Source organism: Colias eurytheme, chromosome 3 (genome assembly GCF_061535395.1).
Source record: "Colias eurytheme isolate Ceu_HAF_F1 chromosome 3, ilColEury1 Martin Lab GWU primary, whole genome shotgun sequence".
In the NCBI taxonomy this organism is placed as follows: Eukaryota; Metazoa; Arthropoda; class Insecta; order Lepidoptera; family Pieridae; genus Colias; species Colias eurytheme.
Window position 1 is genome coordinate 11,263,958 of NC_142982.1, and position 21,820 is coordinate 11,285,777.

General features: G+C 36.2%; 4 protein-coding genes across 4 annotated transcripts; 1 reads left to right on the forward strand and 3 right to left on the reverse strand.

The window, feature by feature from the left end:
• The first annotated feature begins 434 nt into the window (after positions 1-434).
• LOC149909985 (tubulin beta-4B chain-like) lies at positions 435-1,861 on the forward strand. The gene is made up of 2 exons (XM_090118461.1): positions 435-491; positions 578-1,861. Exons 1-2 carry the CDS (start codon positions 435-437, stop codon positions 1,859-1,861), a joined length of 1,341 nt encoding a protein of 446 aa, XP_089974587.1.
• Positions 1,862-5,202: 3,341 nt separating this feature from the next.
• On the reverse strand, positions 5,203-6,689 carry LOC149909986 (tubulin beta-4B chain). Its single transcript, XM_090118471.1, has 2 exons — positions 6,633-6,689; positions 5,203-6,474 (listed from the first exon to the last, which is right to left on the reverse strand). Exons 1-2 carry the CDS (start codon positions 6,687-6,689, stop codon positions 5,203-5,205), a joined length of 1,329 nt encoding a protein of 442 aa, XP_089974597.1.
• Positions 6,690-7,234: 545 nt separating this feature from the next.
• On the reverse strand, positions 7,235-8,991 carry LOC149909987 (tubulin beta chain-like). Its single transcript, XM_090118480.1, has 2 exons — positions 8,935-8,991; positions 7,235-8,524 (listed from the first exon to the last, which is right to left on the reverse strand). Exons 1-2 carry the CDS (start codon positions 8,989-8,991, stop codon positions 7,235-7,237), a joined length of 1,347 nt encoding a protein of 448 aa, XP_089974606.1.
• Positions 8,992-12,432: 3,441 nt separating this feature from the next.
• Alg9 (alpha-1,2-mannosyltransferase Alg9) lies at positions 12,433-21,630 on the reverse strand. The gene is made up of 9 exons (XM_090120095.1): positions 21,428-21,630; positions 20,957-21,123; positions 20,346-20,532; positions 16,985-17,184; positions 16,195-16,472; positions 15,312-15,466; positions 15,044-15,219; positions 14,001-14,216; positions 12,433-12,914 (listed from the first exon to the last, which is right to left on the reverse strand). Exons 1-9 carry the CDS (start codon positions 21,526-21,528, stop codon positions 12,628-12,630), a joined length of 1,767 nt encoding a protein of 588 aa, XP_089976221.1. The 5' UTR covers positions 21,529-21,630; the 3' UTR covers positions 12,433-12,627.
• Between the last annotated feature and the right edge of the window lie 190 nt (positions 21,631-21,820).

The following is a 21,820-nucleotide window of genomic DNA, read 5'->3' on the forward strand; positions in this document are numbered from 1 at the left end:
TAAAAGCATTTGTAGATGGCATTATTTTTATTACAGACTTCATAATAATTTGCTAAATTATTATAATATGAATGTTTATTGAATTTAACGATAATATTTATGTAGAGATTTTTATTAAACATGTAAAAAATATTACAATCATTATTTTTTTGATAATGTTGATTCTTCAATAATAATTATATCAGGCCTATAAGAAGAATAAATAATGTTCTAGAACTAATTTGAAAAATCGATGTGTAGAGCAGTTTCATATTTCTAGTCATTTATCTGAAATCCAACGTAAGATGCGTACAGTGTGAATCATCTAGAGATTTTTTTTATATTTTTTATATTAGCTTTAAGTTAATGTTAAGATTCAACTTAATAACAATATTTTGATAATTTTTTGAGAAATTTACAAGTAGCCGAATCTCAATATTGGATAAATTATCAAGATGAGGGAGATCATTAACCTTCAAGTCGGTTCGTGCGGGAATCAAATCGGTGGAAAGGTATGGAATTAAGAGCAATAATTAGTATCGTTGAAATTTGTCCTGTTTCATATGAAAACCTTTAATTAAAATTATTATTTTTACAGTTCTGGGAGGTGATATCTGACGAGCACGGTATCGACCCAAGTGGCTGCTACCACGGCGACTCGGACCTGCAATTGGAGCGTATTAACGTTTACTATAATGAAGCATCGGGCGGTAAATACGTACCAAGAACCGTACTTATCGATCTGAAGCCATCCACTATGGACGCCGTTCGCTCTGGACCTTTCGGGTGTCTCTACCGACCGGATAACTTCGTATACGGGCAAGGTGGGGGCGCCAATAATTGGGCAAGAGGACATTACACTGAAGGCGTTGAGATTCTAGAATCCGCTTTAGATGTAATCAGGCGAGAAGCTGAAGGATGCGATTGTATGCAAGGCTTTCAATTATCTCATTCACTTGGGGGTGGAACCGGCTCTGGCATGGGTACGTTATTGATCAATAGAATAAGGGAAGAGTACCCTGACAGAATCATCCTGTCTTTCTCCGTGTTCCCGAGTGCACGAGTCTCCGACTGTGTAGTAGAACCTTATAACACCACGCTCGCTGTGAACCAGCTTGTGGAGAATACAGACCACACGTTCAGCTTGGACAACGAAGCGCTATATGATATTTGCTTTAGAACATTAAAACTCACCACACCCACGTATGGTGACTTAAATCATTTGATTTGCGCTACAATGTCTGGCATCACTACCTGTTTGCGGTTTCCTGGGCAGTTGAATGCGGACTTGAGGAAGCTGGCTGTGAATATGGTGCCATTCCCGCGTCTCCACTTCTACTCACCCGGGTTTGCGCCGTTGACGTCGAGAGGTGGACAGCAGTACAGAGCTCTCACGGTCCCTGAACTCACTTTGCAAATGTTTGACGCGAAGAACATGATGGTTGCGTGCGATCCTCGACACGGCAGATATCTGACAGTGGCTACGATTTTCAGAGGTAGAATGTCTATGAAAGAAGTAGACGAACAGATAATGAATATTCAAAACAAGAACAGCACGTACTTCGTGGAATGGATACCGAATAATTGCAAGATAGCAGTTTGTGATATACCACCAAGAGGGTTGAAGATGTCGTCGACTTTTATTGGTAATACGACCGCCATTCAGTCTATATTCAAGAGGGTGGCAGAGCAGTTTGTCGCTATGTTCAGGCGGAAAGCGTTTCTTCACTGGTATACTGGTGAAGGGATGGATGAAATGGAGTTCACAGAAGCGGAGAGCAACATGAATGACTTGATTTCAGAATACCAACAGTATCAAGATGCGACGGCGGATGACGAAGGCGAGTTCGATGAAGAAGCGGAGGGGGAAGGATTGGAATGACTATTTGGTGTTTTGTGTTTGTCCCTATTTTATGAAAATAAAACAGAACATAATAATTGTGTGCATTATTGGTAGTTTAGATTACACATTAGGTTCTAAAAATATTCTAAGAGCGAGCGCGCACGAGCAACTATTTTATTGAAAATCATAACATCCTACCCGATCGTCAGTCTGGTTTCAGAAAACGCAAAAGTACAACAACAGCTGTGGCCGATGTGCTGGATGACATTCTTAGTGCGCAAGATGAAGGAAAAGGGACAATCCTTGTGCTTTTGGATTATTCGAGAGCTTTTGATACATTAAATACATCACTACTATTATCTAAACTAGCATACTATGGTCTCAGTCATTCTACTATAAAATGGTTCAACAGTTATTTAAGTAATCGAACACAAAGGGTGTCAGTAGCAATGGAAGACGGTAGTAATAAGATGTCAGAGCGCAAACCTGTTACACAAGGAGTTCCTCAAGGCTCTATTTTAGGCCCTCTTTTATTTATATTATATACTGCTGATATTGTAAAACATATAAAATCGTGCCGATATCATATTTATGCTGACGATGTTCAGTTATTTATATCATTTCACCCGAATGAAGCACATTCTGCGATAGATAAGTTAAACTCAGATTTAGCTTCCATACTCGAATGGTCAAACCGTAACTCACTAGTTCTTAATCCAACTAAGTCCAAGTATATGGTTCTAGGTACACCGAAAGTAGTAAACTCAATTCAATGTCATCTTATTCCTGTTTGTATAGGTAGTAAAGTTCTGGACCGTGTTGGTGAAGCAAAAAATTTGGGAATAATCTTTGATGAACACCTAAGATTTGAAAAATATATCGGTGTTACTGCAGCTAACTGCTTCTATCGCATCAAAATCCTGTACCGTATTAGAAAGTACCTAAATCCGGAACTACGTGTTAGGCTTTGTGACAGTCTCGTATTATCAAAATTTAATTACATGGACGTGGTATACGGGAGGCGGATACTTGCTCGTACGAAACAGCTAATACAACGGGTACAAAATGCATGTGCCCGTTTCTGTTGGAACATTCCTCCACGGGAGCATATAACACCATTTATAAATAAAGCCTGTTGTTTAAATATGGAGAACCGTAGACGGCTCCACTTTGCCTCGTTCCTTTTTCAAATTATTAAGTCCGAAACTCCTCAGTACCTCTTTGAAAAGCTTGTCTGGATGGGTGACCAAAATCCAGTATATAAAACTAGACAAGCTGCAACTAAACTCACCATTCCCAAGCACCACTCTGCTAGTTTTCGAGGAAGTTTCAAATACAGTGCCACTAAGTGTTGGAACAACTTACCACCACCACTTCCCAGCCTTAGAACAGTTGAGAATTTTAGGAAAAAATACAAAATTGTATTACTAATGCAACAAATCCAACCTTAGTGGCAATATGTACACTTAAATATAGTATGTATGTAAATATATCTAATATTTTTACTTATTATTATTTATTTCTTTTAATATACTTACCTAACTATTTTATGAAAATATTTTTGTCTGCCCATCTCTTCTATATGTATCGTGGTTATATTTTGCATTTATTCTATTTTTATTTCGTATTTTAATATTACTCACATATTGTTTCTCTAATCGTAACAATGTCTAGGGGCCACTGAAAACCAGCTCTGTGTATGCATAATATTGCAGCATAGATTACGCTGAGTTGGCTTCCCTTTTTCAAGGACACTGTTTAACAATTGTTTTTCTTTATTTTTAATTCTTTTACTTTTTCTCTTGTGTGTAAATTTTATGTAATTTTTTTTTTGTTGTTTAGTTAAGTTTTGTTTACTTTTTTTATATTGTATTGATGTTCTTTATTGATGTCCTTGAAATAAATGTTTTTTCTTTCTTTCTTTCTTTCTTTCAACTTTATCTCCGCAACTATTTTGTCTCCGCAACTATTTTGTCTCTCCACCCATGGGCTAGTATGAAAGTGCGCGCACGTAGCGACGCAACTCCCCATACAAATTGATGGGAGAGACAAAATAGTTGCGGAGACAAAGTTGCTCGTGCGCGCTAGCTCTTATACTGAAACAAACACACAAGGTATAATCCATAGAAATCTAAATAACAAGACACTAGAAGTCGTAAGCGTGCGTGACCTTGTCGCCACTCAGGTGATTTGCACATCACCAGTGCATTCGTCACTGTTCAGTTGCTCTGGAGACGTATGAGTGTATACATGGTATGTTTCAGCAATTCCCATTGCGGAAATTCGTCCACAAGTTGTAGTTATACTTATAAAGGAATAATATTTCATCGGAAAATATTTTTTTTTAGAAATAATGCCGTTTTTCCTTAAAATTATAGAATATTTACAAGTATTACGAGTGTCACCATAGTAATCGAAATAACAATGAATGACACAGTCGACCATTCTTATTATCACGTTTGTTCGTATTGGAGCAAAAAGTCTCATATACTTAGGGATGTTATTCTAAAATAAACCGTAAATTCGTGCGTTAGGATACATATTCAAAAGCTTAATTTAATAGATAAGTTAGTTTTCACTAAAATCAAGCTGTCCAATAAAAGGCATAGTTTACTTGTGTGTACTGTTTAGCTTTCGGTTTGAATGTGTTGATTTTGGCGACAGCGGTATTCATACGAATTATGACATTATAGCCCTTCTATGTGTCTTGTTATTTAGATTTCTATGGTATAATCTATTTCAGAAAGTTTGAAATTTGAATTAATTGAAAATACTTATTAGTTTTATTTATTTGCAACAAACTCGTATTTACCTCATTTTACTGTTTTACTACTATGACTCACTAGTCATATAGGCCCTGCCTTCCAAGCCAGAGGTTGGGTTCGATTCCCACCCAGGGCTAATATTTGTGTGATAAACATAGGTGTTTGCTCCGTCTGGGTATAAATTCTTAAAATTTATGTGTACCTACTAGCTTTCCGCCCGCGGCTTCGCCCGCGTTTTCAAAGAAAACCCGTATAGTTCCCGTTCCCCTTGGGATTTCTGGGATAAAACCTATCCTATGTGTTAGGCCCGTCGCTCATGGAGCTACTCAAAAATGACTGAACTAATCAGTAATTACGATTACAAACCAGTTACAAATTGTATCTCGCATACAACGCTACTCAAGTTTTAGTATGGGATCAGATCGAGCAGTGTGTGAAAATTGTCCTGAAATATTTATTAGGTTTATACTTCATTGTTCCTTACGTTAATTAATTTCATTTTAAGAAAATAACCAATTAAATTAGTAACAAATATTTATTCAAAACATTTTTATTTTATGTTACACTTAAGACGTTACACCAAAAGGACATATACAAAACATTGCACAGGACTGTTTATTCTTCCACTTCTTCGTCAAACTCCCCTTCATCGTCTGCTGTAGCATCTTGATATTGCTGGTATTCAGAAACCAAATCATTCATGTTGCTCTCAGCCTCCGTGAACTCCATTTCATCCATACCTTCACCGGTATACCAATGCAGGAAAGCCTTTCGCCTAAACATCGCCGTAAATTGCTCAGAAATTCTCTTAAACAGCTCTTGAATAGCTGTCGTGTTGCCAATAAACGTAGCAGACATCTTGAGGCCTCGTGGTGGAATATCACATACAGCAGTTTTGACGTTATTCGGAATCCATTCGACGAAGTAGCTGCTGTTTTTATTCTGAATATTAAGCATCTGTTCGTCCACTTCCTTCATGGACATCCGTCCGCGGAACACGGCAGCGACGGTAAGATAGCGCCCATGTCGCGGGTCACAAGCAGCCATCATGTTTTTGGCATCAAACATTTGCTGCGTCAGTTCTGGTACAGTCAGTGCTCTGTATTGCTGACTTCCACGGGACGTAAGCGGCGCAAAACCTGGCATAAAGAAGTGTAATCTCGGGAATGGCACCATATTAACCGCTAGCTTTCTCAAATCTGCATTCAATTGACCAGGGAATCTTAAACAGGTCGTTACACCTGACATTGTTGCCGATACTAAATGGTTCAAATCTCCATATGTAGGGGTTGTAAGCTTCAAGGTACGGAAGCATATATCGTACAAAGCCTCGTTATCTATGCAATAGGTTTCGTCCGTATTCTCTACTAATTGATGCACAGAGAGCGTCGCATTATACGGCTCTACAACCGTATCTGATACTTTGGGGCTAGGTACAACTGAAAAGGTGTTCATAATTCTATCAGGATACTCTTCCCTGATCTTTGATATCAATAGCGTGCCCATACCCGAGCCAGTGCCGCCACCCAACGAATGTGTTAGCTGGAAACCTTGTAGGCAATCACAGCCTTCTGCCTCTTTCCGAACTACATCAAGGACAGAATCCACTAATTCCGCTCCTTCTGTGTAATGACCTTTGGCCCAGTTATTACCAGCGCCAGACTGTCCAAATACGAAGTTATCCGGGCGGAATATTTGCCCAAACGGTCCAGAGCGAACAGAGTCCATGGTACCGGGCTCAAGGTCTACAAGAACGGCGCGCGGCACATACTTGCCACCGGATGCCTCATTGTAGTAGACGTTGATGCGTTCTAACTGCAGATCGGAATCGCCTTGGTAAGCTCCAGTCGGGTCGATACCATGTTCATCGGAAATCACCTCCCAGAACTGAAAAGAAAGAAGTTTAAATAGATAAAATTATCTACATCGGGGATACAACATTCTATAGCAAAATAGCAATTATTTATGCATGTTGCTTAACAGGTTTGAGAGTCTATTTCGTTTTACCGTTGTTAGAAAATAATGTAAAATTTGTATATGTAAACCTTGGCTCCAATCTGATTTCCACATTGCCCGGCTTGGATGTGGACGATTTCCCTCATTTTGAGTCACAAGAAATTTTGGGCCTAAATCTATATAATTAAATTTTCAACCTTAAATTGATATCATATAAAAAAAGCTTTTAAAAAATGTTATTATTACACGTGCATCGCACACAGAATTTTCGAAAAGAATGAATCTAATCTGTGTCTGTCAAAAATAAATAAAAACAAATTCTAATTTTGAACACTACTTTTTAAATGATATAAAGAGTTTTCTAGAGCAAAAAGTTTCTAACACATTCATAAGATTATTTAGGAGGAAGGAAGGTAAATTATGCTGCAAAATGTGGTAAACTGTAACAATACAACACTTTTCCAGATTACCTACTATCGTTATTTTTTTTACTATTAAATTGTTCATGACATTAATTATTAATTTATAAATTAATTAAAAGTTTTGATATGTAAACCATGAAAACAACTTAACTATATAAAAGCTTGATTTTGAGGAAAATGAAAGAACATATTCTGTAAATAGCTTTATTTCAATAAAAATTTACGAATAAAAACAAAAGTATAATAAATAAACATAAATAATAAATAATCTATTCGTCACTATCATCATTCGGTGCAGTCTCTTCTTCTTCAAATTCCTGATCATCAATGGTCGCATCTTGATACTGTTGATACTCTGATATCAAATCACTGAGGTTATTATCAGCCTCAGTGAAGTCGCTCTCATCCATACCTTCTCCAGTATACCAATGAAGGAACGCCTTCCGTCTAAACATCGACGCGAACTGCTCAGCAACTCTTTTAAACAACTCTTGAATAGCCGTCGTGTTACCTATAAAAGTAGCTGACATTTTAAGCCCTCGTGGTGGAATATCACACACAGCCGTCTTCACGTTATTCGGTATCCATTCGACGAAATAATCCTTGTTTTTATTTTGTATATTACACATTTGCTCGTCGACTTCTTTCATAGACATTCTTCCTCTGAAAACTGCGGCTACTGTGAGGTAGCGGCCGTGTCGTGGGTCACACGCTGCCATCATGTTTTTGGCATCAAACATTTGTTGAGTTAGCTCTGGAACGGTTAAGGCACGATACTTTTGAATACCACGCGACGTGAGAGGAGCGAAACCAGGCATGAAAAAGTGTAATCGCGGGAATGGTACCATATTCACTGCTAATTTTCGGAGATCAGCATTTAATTGTCCAGGAAATCGTAGACAAGTGGTCACACCAGACATGGTAGCTGAAACTAAATGATTCAAATCCCCATACGTGGGAGTATGTAATCGCAGCGTTCTGAAACATATATCGTATAACGCTTCATTGTCTATACAAAATGACTGATCGGAATTTTCTATCAATTGATTTAAAGACAGAGTAGCGTTGTAAGGTTCCACAACAGTATCTGATACTTTGGGACTCGGAACAACGGAGAACGTAACTATAATTCTGTCTGGATATTCTTCTTTTAAATTGGACAGCAATAAAGTCCCCAATCCGGACCCGGTACCGCCTCCTATAGAGTGAACTACTTGAAAACCTTGTAGACAATCGCAGCCTTCAGCTTCTTTCCTTACAACATCAAGAATAGATTCAAGCAAATCTGCGCCTTCTGTGAAGTGTCCTTTGGCCCAATTATTGCCTGCTCCTGTCATGCCGTAAACTATGTTATCAGGTCGGAATATTTGTCCATAAGGGCCAGCTCGTAAGGAATCCATAGTACCAGGTTCGAGGTCGACTAATACGGCTCTTGGAACGTATTTACTGCCAGCACCTTCATTGTAATAGACGTTTATTCTTTCTAGTTGAAGATCTGAATCTCCGGAGTAACAGCCATTGGGATCAATACCATGTTCGTCTGATATTACCTCCCAGAACTGAAACGACAAAAATACCATTATTAAACTGACTATATAAAGCGCTTGTAAGTGAAGATACATTATTAAAGTGAAGTCCCGTGTCCCCGTAGTGGGGTAAGGGGCAGATGCATTATGCATACATCTGTTTCTCTGATCGATTTTCTTTAGGGACTATGGTGATCAGCCTTCTGTAACCTACCAGACCGAGACATATTTTTTTTTTCTTCGTCTCCACCGGGAATCGAACCCAGGACCCCTCGGTTCTTCGCTCACGCGTCAACCACTGTACCAAGGAGGCGGTCAGATACATTATTAGCAACTTATTAAATCAAATTCTAATTACAATGCAGATTTGAGAGAATTATTTAATGATATTTGTATCAACTGTCCTAGTTTTAAATAGAAATAAAATTAACGTATAAACAGACCTTTGAACCAATTTGGTTTCCACATCTCCCCACTTGAATATGTACTATTTCCCGCATTATAATGGAATTCACGAGAATTTATGTAAAATAAACAAAAATACTAGAGAATGAAATATAAAAAAATTGAGGAAAATTAATTATCGTTACATTAAACTATACCTAGTTTACCCTAAAATTATACTATATAAAATAATTGGTTTTTTGCTTCATGATTCACAACCAGTAGGCCATGGTATTCTTTTATTAAAAAACATTCAATCGTTTATAATTTTGAACAGATTGGTGAACAATGAAGAAAATACTTTTTATAGCTGACTAGCCGTCCGCCCCGGCTTCGCCCATGGTACATATTTCGCAATAAAAGGTGGCCTATGTTCTTTCTAAGGGTCTAAAGATTGGTGTCCCTTCGTCCAGCATACTCACCACAACTTACCATGGAATCCTGATATTTCATGAATGTCAAAAAACTGTTCTGAAATAGTGCTAAATAGTGCCCAAAGGAAAAAAATAGTGCTCTTGTACTTGCGAAGTTATAGCCATAGTTCGATGAGTATGCTGGACGAAGGTTTCGCCCAGCATACTCACCTCCGTCCGGAGAATCTGTATACGCTTCAAACATAATTCATACTTCAAAAAATAGTTCCCAAATAGTGCCAAACGGTGCCCAAAAAGAAAAAACAGTGCTCGAATAACTTCGGAGTTATAGGCTTCGTTCAGTGAGTATGCTGGGCGTAGGTTCTACGCCCAGCATACTCACCTCAGTGCGCGAATATCGAACGAGCTATAGGAACAATTTACGTCTCAAAAAATTGTGCTTGAAATAGTGCCCAATATCAGTCCAATTTTTGCTTGACTTTTGACCTAGAAAACCATTAAATTTGATTGTAAACTTCTACATACATTACATTGAGTACAGTCGAATACAATATTATTAACTTTCTTTCTAACAATTTTTGTCTTGTGTAAATTATTTGTTTTGTTATATTGTCTATGTAAGGGAGTATTTACTTTAGAATCGCAATATTATTAATTACACATTATTTTAATAATACTTTATAATAATATGATTAAGCCTTCGCGCGTCGCATGGGACCCCGGTAGCTAGGAACAATGATTTTATATATTTGTCTAGATCACGGCGCTTGAAGGATTAAGATATCAAATGAAGTAAATCATGCATGAAAAATAAAGTTGCTGTTATTAATGCTTACATTACAACTGACAAAATTATTCAAAATAATCATTTTCCGGATCAAGGACGGTACCACAACGTTTACGGAATTGACCTGTATTCCTCATGTGATAAAGTTCAATATAGTGTGGCAGTAATGGATGCACGTACGGTCAATAGGTATGGGGCTTACGACGCGCGGCGCCCGCGACGCTAAACATTTTTTTATATGTATATTATATACAATATTAAAACTACAATTTTTTCTATTTACATTGATTATATTATGAATGTTAACAAAAGCTGTGAATGTCTAATGTCAAAAGCTATGTCACAGTACTAGTTTTGACTGGTTATAAGTTTTGCCTGCAACATATATACAAAAAGAAACTGTATAATTTCCTTTTTACAATTTTTCAAGATATTAATTTTATTGGCTGCAAATGACTGTTTTTATTCAGACAAACACACAATGCAATGAAGTAATAGACTTCATTTACGCTTAAAGTTTCATTCATTTATTATTATTTATAAAATATATAATAATGCATTTAATCGAAAGTTTTTGACATGTGAGAAAATACCATAATTATTTCCAATAACATGAAGTCTACAATTAGAAAGTTTAATATTTTTGTCCAAAAACATGTGTCGACGACTGTACCCCATTTTACGTTAGTATGTAGAAGTTTACATTAAAATTTAATGGTTTTCTAAGTCAAAAGTCAAGCAAAAATTGGACTGATATTGGGCACTATTTCAAGTACAATTTTTTGAGACGTAAATTATACCTATAGCTCGTTCGATATTCGCGCACTGAGGTGAGTATGCTGGCGTAGAATCTACGCCCAGCATACTCACTGAACGAAGCCTATAACTCCGAAGTTATTCGAGCACTGTTTTTTCTTTTTGGGCACCGTTTGGCACTATTTGGGAACTATTTTTTGAAGTATGAATTATGTTTGAAGCGTATACAGATTCTCCGGACGGAGGTGAGTATGCTGGGCGAAACCTTCGTCCAGCATACTCATCGAACTATGGCTATAACTTCGCAAGTACAAGAGCACTATTTTTTTCCTTTGGGCACTATTTAGCACTATTTCAGAACAGTTTTTTGACATTCATGAAATATCAGGATTCCATGGTGAGTTGCGGTGAGTATGCTGGACGAAGGGACACAAAGATTGTCTGTGCCAAATTTCATCAAAATCGGTCCAGTAGTTTATGCGTGAAAACCATACATACATGCATACATAATTACTAACCTTTCCTCTTTATAATATTAGTATAGATATACATTAAAGGTATTTTTGAGATTTTCTTACTACATAAATTCATGTTCTATGAATAAAATAGGATATGATTAATTTAGAATATTAACTAACAAATAAACATAAAAAAGGGTTGAAAATAAAACAAAAATTGTATTTTTTTACAATTTATTAAAAATACCCAATAAAATTACAATCGACTTGCAAAAGTGTAAAACGAATTATTTTACTATTACAAATAATATATTAAATATTATAAGTGCAATTTACCTAATTACAAATCTCACAATATATTTGAAATACAATATTTATTACAAAACATATTGTTGTTTTCTTGTTTCGACAGAGATCAACTCTATACCAACTTTTTTGCTTTAAAAATATTTTCCCCATTTTTGTAACATTTTATGAATGCTTCGACCAATAGCATGATGTTATATAATATAGTCTTACTCGATAATGGGACTATACAATACAAAAACAGTTTTCAATTCGAACCAGTAGTTCCTGATAAGCTCGTTTAAACGTTTGTTTGAACATAAAACTCTAAATAAACATATTTAAACAATATAACATCTTCAGAATAAGAAATTTGAATTCGTATGTTATAAAACTAAATATTATATTCAGTTTGACATAAAATATTATAGACTAGCGGTCCGCCCCGGCTTCGCCCGTGGTACATGTTTACGTTTTCTCTACATAAGAACCATCCTCGTACTTTAAGGAATATAATAAAAAAAGAATTATCGAAATCGGTCCACCCGTTCACGTGTGATGCCGTGACAACGCGAAACGGGTTTCATTTTGATATATATGAAAGAAAAACTATTAGTTATAAAATTATCTTATTGCACTTTTGATAACCTATGTGTCAATTTTCATTATAAAACACAACCAAACTTTTTCTACTAGCTCTAAACTTAGTTTTATTTATGACTAGAATTACTGTATTGCAGTCAGTTAATATATTATATTTTATATTACGTATTAAATTAACTTATATCTAACGTTTATTATCAGTGGAAGTTTGAAATGTTTTTTTTTTAATAAATTATTATACAAAGTATAAGATATACTCATGTTTAAAAATGTAGTTCTTTCGTTTGAAAAATAATGAATTAATATCAAAGACATTTAATAGTATAACTACATACTTATAATTACTGAAAAAACATTTTTTGTTTCATTCGTTCAGCTTTGTACTTCCAAAAACAGTTCAATTAAAAATTACTACATCAATATAAAAAATTAAATATTAATATTCTTCAATAGATACAAATTCGCGTATACTACATACTTATAAGATATACCGGGCACATAAAAAGCTCTGAAGACCTTATTAGATTTAGACGCGTCCAATATATGAACGGAGGAAGATATTTCCCAATTTTTCGTGTCTGTATGATAAAATGGTTGTAACTCTGTGGCCTGTCCAATGTCTGAATCGACGAGGTAGTTGCATTTAGACGGTTCGAAGTAGGTCGAATTGTTTCCCTTGTTAAGATCGTTGAAATATGGATGGATGAGACGGGTGGCTGAAAAAAAGGAGATAAATATCATGTTTTTGATGTAGTATAAAAAAATATTTTATTTCACTAATTATGTTAATTCGCCGCGCCTAAATCTTTCCGACTTACTTTGCATTTTATAATTATATACAATTTAACCATTATATTAATAACCTAAATTGAATTTATATGTATCATATTTAAGCTAACCGAATCTACAAATTCAATAGAGGCACATTGCATAATGAAAACGTAAAGACTAAATACATATCCATTTCAACAACGAAATAAAACTTTATATAAAAACTAGCGGTCCGCCCCGGCTTCGCCCGTGGTACATATGAAAAATAGATGTTGGCCGATTCTCAGACTTACCCGATATGCACAGAAAATTTCATGAGAATCGGTCCACCCGTTTCGGAGGAGTATGCAGACTAACATTGTGACACGAGAATTTTATATATAAGACAAGATACAACCCCATCTAATTGTACAGAGAAAACACTTCACAATGGGCATCGTTAGCCCAACAAATGGGCATATTATGATATATTATGTAGTTAGATAAAAGTAACATTTTATGTAAAACTAGCGGTCCGCCCCGGCTTCGCCCGTGGTACATAATATTTACGTTTTCTCTACATAAAAACCATCCTCGTACTTCAAGGAATATAATAAAAAAGAATTATCGAAATCGTTTCAGCCGTTCTCGAGTTATGCGCTTACCAACACATTTTGCGATTCATTTTTATATATAAGAAGATTAAATTGTAATATTGACATGATTTTAAAAGAGCAACTATGGAGTTTCTTGTCGGTTCTTCTCCATAGATACTGCTTTCCAAATCGGCGGTAAATGTTAAAAATATGTAATGATGAATGAATGATTCGAAAGTGCTACTAAAAGAAGTCTATTTGAATAAATAAATATTTGAGTTTGAGTTTGAATGATTGTCGATGTTTGCCGCCATAGCGGTGATTATAAATAAACATCTACAATAACGGCCGATCATAAACATTTATTGATTATTCCTTCTATTGTGATTGTTTCTACTTCGGGCGAGTAGAGGCGACGTGTGTTGTGACAAAAAACAAAACAACCTATTTTCTCACCATTACTAGCTTCACTGTATGGAGCCGGCAATTGTCCACCAAACTCGCTGGCCACGAACCGTATATGATAGTTTGGTGGTAGATGGAAGCTTGATGGTGATCTATACCACTCTTTGCCAAAGCACACGTACGTAGTGGTGTCGGTTGGTGGTAGATGGCGCAGGATGGCCATGGGCCCGTGGTAGTGGTGGTAGAGGGCCGCTATACGCGATATACCTGGAGTTGAATGATAAATTAGTTTTGCGTTATTTGTTAAATGTTGGAACAAACAATGCAATATTAATTTAGAATAACCAGTAATTGAGAACCGTATTGAAAAATTATCTTGATTCAATAATTATTACAAACTAGATTTCCGCTCGCGGCTTCGCCCGCGTTTGCAAAGGAAAACCCGCATAGTTCCCGTTCCCGTGGGATTTCCGGGATAAAAACTATCCTATGTGTTAATCCAAGTTACCCTCTATATGTGTGCTAAATTTCATTGTTATCGGTTCAGTAGTTTTTACGTGAAAGAGTAACAAACATCCATACATCCTTACAAACTTTCGCCTTTATAATATATATTAGATTAGATTACAATATTATCAAAACTGAATAGAATCCCCTATAGCGGCCTATGGGCGCGAGTTAGTGCCGCCGCTCATATGAGTGATGATGGAATAAGCTTATTAATGAATTAGTACACAGATTGAATATTCATTATTGAAATATATTGCGTTTCAACATGAAAACAAATCCCAGGGGGAGAAACGAATAAAACTTTTTTTTCAGTTTTTTTCGTAATTTTTCCCGAAAAGTATTGCATAGCTTCTATCGTGGGCCTTGAGCGCGGGGACCGAATCGAGAAATTCCGTAACGAAAAGCCTCACGCTCTCCACTCCGACGGGCTCGGAGGTGTGGCTTGAAGGCATAGCATGCAATAGCTTTACCGCGGCAGTCTCCGAGTGTCACACGTCTTTTTTTTTGTTAAATTGTGCGGCAGATCGTGATGTTTAAATGACAATAAATGTATTTCTTTTTTTTTCTCTCTAATAGCTACTCACTAGCAGCCCCCCCCACCAGTACCACGGCGACCACAAGCGGCGTGGTGTGCGCGAGGTAGTGCCGCGACCGGTACACACGCAGCAGCTCCGAGCCCACCGCGAACGTCATCTTTTGGATGCAGTCTAGCGAAATGGCACCTGATAGTACTATCATACTATAGACTGGGTACAGGAACCTGCAAAAATGGTATAACTTTACTATACTCTTATATTATGAGCCGGAAAACACGCACGCACACACACATCTCTTTCTACGGCACACACGCACCTCTCCTCCTTGTGCGGCTGTACCATGAACACGGCGAGCCACAGCGCGAGCGGCATCAGGCTGAGCCAGTACGGAGTGCAGAATGGGGCCCGGGCTGTGGAGCGAACTATTACATGGCATGAGGCCAGTAATAGTGGACAGCATAGCGCCAGCACCTGTGTTAAATGTGACGAGTCAATTATAGAATGTGTAGCCGTTAGCATACGCGTAAAACAAAACAATGTATGAATTTAAAATAAAAAGTGAAGTCCCATGTCCCCAAGTGGGGTAAGGAGCAGATGCATTATACATCTCTTTCACTGATCGATTTTCTTTAGGGACAAGTAGGTAATCAGCCTTCTGTGTCCTACCAGACCACGACATTTTTTTTTCTTCGTCTCCACCGGGAATCGAACCCAGGACCCCTCGGTGTTACGCTCACGCGTCAACCACTGTACCGAGGAGGCGGTGAAATGAATGAGTCCATGAATTTAAAATAATACACAATAAATATGTACTAGTTTTGGATAGATCACTTGTTTCATTTGGTCCCGCCTTATAACAACCCTGCCATGATATATACCTCATGAATTTATCAACAGATTTTACCGTATTAATATTAAATTAAAAAATTGACTTGTACGGCAAATAATTTAATTAGTCTGGACTGCAGGAATACTAAAAAAGTCTCATGACAATATAATCAACAGAAATCAGTTCCGTAAAATTAACAAGGTTAGAAATCTTTAGACATTTTATACCTTTTGAATTTTGTAAATATAATGTAGGTAATTTAAAAATTTGTCATTAGTTGAAATAAATCTAATTTAACAACAACAACTGTTTATTCATAATTTTAAAGGTTCTATTCATACAATAATTTTAATAGTCAAGTTCCACTTACCCAAACAGCATTAAAATTGAGGAATCCATTCACAAAATAATACGTCCACGGTTCCACTCCATACAAATCAGGGCCATGTTCAGTAAATATATTATACGCCACTATATTCCATGGTGCGACCACCAGGCGACCATAATGCCATGAATCTACTGCTATAGTTGGCAGTAGAATCACAAGTAACGCAATGATAGACCACTTGAAGAACTCTTTGAATTGTTTCTTTAGAATGAGCATGTCAATTGCGATTGGAAGACCGAGGAGTGCGGTGAACGGCCAACCTGCAATGGTAGATTTTATATGTGAGAATATAACTTATTATTTTTTACAAATTAAAAACATGAGGAGCAAAAATTTTTAAATGACTGTAGTTCTGCATAAAAAACTAAGTCAAAATCATACAAAGTTACCATGTTGGATCACTAAACTATTGACTTGATTTCTAATCTTTCATCTTATCATATTTTTTTTCACAAATTGGATAAAAAAACATCTTAATTGAATTTGTGCACCATGATTGTAAAAAAAAACAGTTAATTTCCGAGTCAGGAAAACATCAACATTCTAAAATATCATTGTTATTATTAATTTGTTTAAGGGCCGATTTTTCAATGCTTGGATAAAACTTATTCGTCGAATAATGTATAAAACTACTATTTTAAAAACGTATTCTAATTGCCCGTACTTGACAGTTTACGTGACATTTTAATATTATCGTGTAATACTTTATTGGACGGATAAGTTTTATCCAAGCATTGAAAAATTGGCCCTTAGCTTAATATCTTCGACTTACTTAACAAACTCGTAACCGCAGTGAACATAACAGCAGCCGCGTACCGTCTCCTCCACCAACTGGCCAATGCAGCGCTCACGAGAGCTGAACTCCAAGCGGAGGGTAACATTGCTGCGGACGACGCAAAGTTACCCGCCGCGGGGAGTGTGAGGCAGAGCCATACTCTGCCCACGTGTACGCCAAACTCGTGGCATACGGCTCTAGAGAATATTAAATTATGTTAATTTTGTGTGTTGCTGCGGAGGACGCAAAGTTACCCGCCGCGGGGAGTGTGAGGCAGAGCCATACTCTGCCCACGTGTACGCCAAACTCGTGGCATACGGCTCTAGAGAATATTAAATTATGTTAATTTTGTGTGTTGCTGCGGAGGACGCAAAGTTACCCGCCGCGGGGAGTGTGAGGCAGAGCCATACTCTGCCCACGTGTACGCCGAATTCGTGGCAAACGGCTCTAGAGAATATTAAATTATGTTAATTTTGTGTGTTGCTGCGGAGGACGCAAAGTTACCCGCCGCGGGGAGTGTGAGGCAGAGCCATACTCTGCCCACGTGTACGCCGAATTCGTGGCAAACGGCTCTAGAGAATATTAAATTATGTTAATTTTGTGTGTTGCTGCGGAGGACGCAAAGTTACCCGCCGCGGGGAGTGTGAGGCACAGCCATACTCTGCCCACGTGTACGCCGAACTCGTGGCATACGGCTCTAGAGAATATTAAATTATGTTAATTTTGTGTGTTGCTGCGGAGGACGCAAAGTTACCCGCCGCGGGGAGTGTGAGGCAGAGCCATACTCTGCCCACGTGTACGCCGAATTCGTGGCATACGGCTCTAGAGAATATTAAATTATGTTAATTTTGATTTAAATAAATAAATAAATAAAATTAATTTATTTCAGGCCACATAGCCCATATTGTATTAGTAAAATCTATACTAGTGTTAGTATTACAATTACCTATCACCTACATACATTTATTTCTACAGCTTAATTTACAAACCCAATGTTTGCTAATAACATTATCAAAATAATTTAACACCTTTAAAACATTTAGTGGACTAGTTTTAAGCAATAAATGAAAAAAATATACATGCAGTACATTTATTACATTTACTACAATCTTGTGTTTGATTTAACGCAAGTATTATATATTTAGAAAATAAAAACATCGGAATAATAATATAGAGCGGGCTCCAAGGAGATGTTCGTTTGCATAAATAGCGGACCTAAATCTGACTTCTGATATATATTGTATAGATCCCAGACATCCTATAGACAGATGTTGCCAACCAGTTTTGTGGTCCCCTTCCCCGCACCCCGGTAATTAAATATGGCATACAAAGAAAAAAATAAACATTTCCAAAACATGCCGCGTGGGGTATCAAATGAAAGAGCTTATTGAGTAGATCACGAATATATAGCATACTATAACATTTCTTACACTTTCTCTAAGATTTTTTAGAAAATTTACGAAAATGGTCCATTTTTGAGTTAACTTTAAACCACTATAGATTGAAAACGCATGAATATATTTTTTAAATTATTATTTTAAATAATCAATAGTCCATTGTTTACGATTCAATAGTTCGTACAGTGAAATAGTTGCATGGGGGAGTGGGGGGTGCATCCAAAGATGGCGAGTATATTGTCAAGTTTATGCCAATAATATATCACTATCTATATATATAATCACACAGAGGCTGATTCAAGAATTTTCTGCCATATTTTTCATTCTAGTGTTGCCGAACTATCGATAGTTTGACTATCGATAGTTGACCTTGAAAATAAGTCAGAATATCGATAGCACTATCGATAGTATCGATATTATCGATACTATCGATACTATCGATAGCGTTAATCATGGAATACTATTGATGAACTGCAATAGTATCGATAAAATCGATAGTATTGATTGCCAATAGTTGCTATACTATCGATACTGTCGATAGTATCGATACTATTGCTACTGAATATTGCAACTACAATCGATACTATCGATAGTACTGATACTATCGATAGTTTTGAGCTATCGATAGTAGTAAATTGTGCAATAGTATTGTTCACGATTTCTTGGTATAATGGGTCAGTCAATGGGCTTATTGGATTACGAATTAACGAACTAAAAAAATGGATTGTACAAAGCGCCAATAGATAACTTGAAAAGTATTATAACCAAACATCTAGTTCTCTGTCATCCACTATAATATTATTGATAAAGCAATACTATCGAGAAAAAGGTCACTATCGATGGAACGATATTATCGATAGTATCGACACTATCGATAGTATCGATAGTTCGTTCGATATTGAGCTTCGATAGTATCGACACTATCGATAGTATCGATAGTTCGTTCGATATTGAGCTTCGATAGTATCGATACTATCGATGGTATTGCTATGTGTCGATAGTATTTACGCTTATAGGACTATCGATACTATCGATAGTATCGACACTATCGATAGTATCGATAGTGCTATCGATACTATTGCTTTTCCCCAACTATCGATAGTTAATCGATAGACTATCGATAGTGGACTATCGAGCGGCAACACTATTTCATTCTGTCAAACACAAAGACAGTGCAGAGATAATTATTCTAAGCCCTGACACCGTTATTTTTGTATTAGGCCTTTATTTCTGGCATAAACTTGAAAATATACTCGCCATCTTTGAATGCTCCCCCCACTCCCCCATGCAACTATTTCACTGTACGAACTATTGAATCGTAAACAATGGACTATTGATTATTTAAAATAATAATTTAAAAAATATATTCATGCGTTTTCAATCTATAGTGGTTTAAAGTTAACTCAAAAATGGACCATTTTCGTAAATTTTCTAAAAAATCTTAGAGAAAGTGTAAGAAATGTTATAGTATGCTATATATTCGTGATATACTCAATAAGCTCTTTCATTTGATACCCCACGCGGCTTGTTTTGGAAATGTTTATTTTTTTCTTTGTATGCCATATTTAATTACCGGGGTGCGGGGAAGGGGACCACAAAACTGGTTGGCAACATCTGTCTATAGGATGTCTGGGATCTATACAATATATATCAGAAGTCAGATTTAGGTCCGCTATTTATGCAAACGAACATCTCCTTGGAGCCTGCTCTAATATGTATAATAAATAGGTTGTGTTAGTCTATGATTCTACACATTAATTATTGCACCACTGTTCTCCACATTGAGCACTGCCAATGTTCTTTGATGAATTTTTAATGAAAAATTCTTAGCTAAAGTATATTTTTTTTTGTAACTTAATACCTCTAAGTAATTTCATTTTTACGAAATGCCAAAAACATCTAATCTATATTTATACTACTCAAAATTCTGCACCAAAAATAATAATAACTAATGCACTTACTTATAAAACATAAGCTCAGCACACGCCGTTAATGCAGATAGCATGACTCTAATTGTATAGAACACAGTTACAGGTGCCATGAAGATAGCCAGCACCTTCGCGGGCACTGCAAAAAGCCATAGCGGCATGTACGACCGAATGGCGTACACTGGACTGTACTCCCATGTTTGTAGGCCGCTGCCGTATACTGAAATTGATTAGAAGATGAATTGTTATTTAGAATATGAGTTCTGGGTGTAATTTATACAGTGACATTCTGGTTAAACACAAGCTTATCACTTTCAGTTACATATTATAGCTTTTATTATTTAGATTTGAGTAACTCAAAACAGAAATTAATTTATTATCTTTGTATGTTCGAGTGCAGATTTCATTCATTCTAATTTGAAAATAAGTAACAATTATCAAATCAAATTAATTATTTGATAAAAGCAGAATGCAGAAAATCATAAATTTGTGAAGTGTCACAATCAAAAATTTTGCAAAGAGAGAATTTAATGTTTAGCTCCTTTTGTAGATAATTTACTAAATAAAATTCTAAACTATGTTGTAGGAAGAAGGAAAGGTACACAATACAAAACAAATGTAGACTCTCTTATTCATAGTCTTACCTAAATAATGCAATGGCTCCCAATAATTATATGTTTCATCGCAATCTGCTATATGTCCCCAATAAGCAGATATGAGTCTAGCTGTTAGCAGCAGGGCTAGCGCGACAGCACCACCAGGGTATGATATGCTACGTAAATCGGTTGGCGCACTTGATACTAGATACTCTCTATAAGGGAAATGGTAAAACATTGGAGTTTATTCATATTAGTAAGTTAGTTAGTGCTATTTTGGTTTGGTGGACGAAAAATAACTGTTAAAAGGGGTTGGTTAAGTGAGATAATATTATTAAAAGGTTTAAATAGACGTTTATACATTTATATGTATGAAAGTAAATAATGTTGTTTCGTACTGTGATATAATCAAGAAGTTTTATGGTTCACTAGGACTGTGTAAAGCTACATCTAAATTTGTTATTTATTTTACTTTAAGGATAAACAATAATAACAAAGGAATATAATTCGTGAGGTTACCCTTCGCTTGATTTTCTCGTTCGTTTGCCTTTACTCATACTAGCTGATCTTTTCGCGCCATTTTTATTATGTATACTTCTTTGTCTTGCTGTTAACGGCATTTCTATTGCTAAATTAATACTAAAAACTATAAATTATAGGTTCATTCCAATTGGATTTATTGAAAATTTTTGCTGCCGATGCCGACAGTCGATAGCGAACGCCAACCTGTTTGACAAATGACATTGACAATTCTATATCAATGTTGCCATTTATTTAGCATAGATATTCTTTAACTACATAAAGCACAGGCTATAAAAATATATTTTGGTAAACTAACCAAAAAAGTAAAATAAGAGTTAAATTGATAATTTGATTTAACTTACAAATGGAGTGATATTCTATCAAATAATT

What these genes read in the sequence shown, in the direction of transcription:
- LOC149909985 (XM_090118461.1), top strand. Translation starts at nt 435, where the DNA reads ATGAGGGAGATCATTAACCTTCAAGTCGGTTCGTGCGGGAATCAAATC. An exon ending in GGAATCAAATCGGTGGAAAG is followed by an intron (nt 492 to 577) that starts GTATGGAATTAA and finishes TTATTTTTACAG; the next exon opens with TTCTGGGAGGTGATATCTGA.
- LOC149909986 (XM_090118471.1), bottom strand. Translation starts at nt 6,689, where the DNA reads ATGAGGGAAATCGTCCACATCCAAGCCGGGCAATGTGGAAATCAGATT. An exon ending in GAAATCAGATTGGAGCCAAG is followed by an intron (nt 6,475 to 6,632) that starts GTTTACATATAC and finishes CTTTCTTTTCAG; the next exon opens with TTCTGGGAGGTGATTTCCGA.
- LOC149909987 (XM_090118480.1), bottom strand. Translation starts at nt 8,991, where the DNA reads ATGCGGGAAATAGTACATATTCAAGTGGGGAGATGTGGAAACCAAATT. An exon ending in GAAACCAAATTGGTTCAAAG is followed by an intron (nt 8,525 to 8,934) that starts GTCTGTTTATAC and finishes TTGTCGTTTCAG; the next exon opens with TTCTGGGAGGTAATATCAGA.
- Alg9 (XM_090120095.1), bottom strand. Translation starts at nt 21,528, where the DNA reads ATGCCGTTAACAGCAAGACAAAGAAGTATACATAATAAAAATGGCGCG. An exon ending in TGCGGTTACGAGTTTGTTAA is followed by an intron (nt 16,473 to 16,984) that starts GTAAGTCGAAGA and finishes CTACCATTGCAG; the next exon opens with GTTGGCCGTTCACCGCACTC. An exon ending in ACTGGTGGGGGGGGCTGCTA is followed by an intron (nt 14,217 to 15,043) that starts GTGAGTAGCTAT and finishes ATTCAACTCCAG; the next exon opens with GTATATCGCGTATAGCGGCC.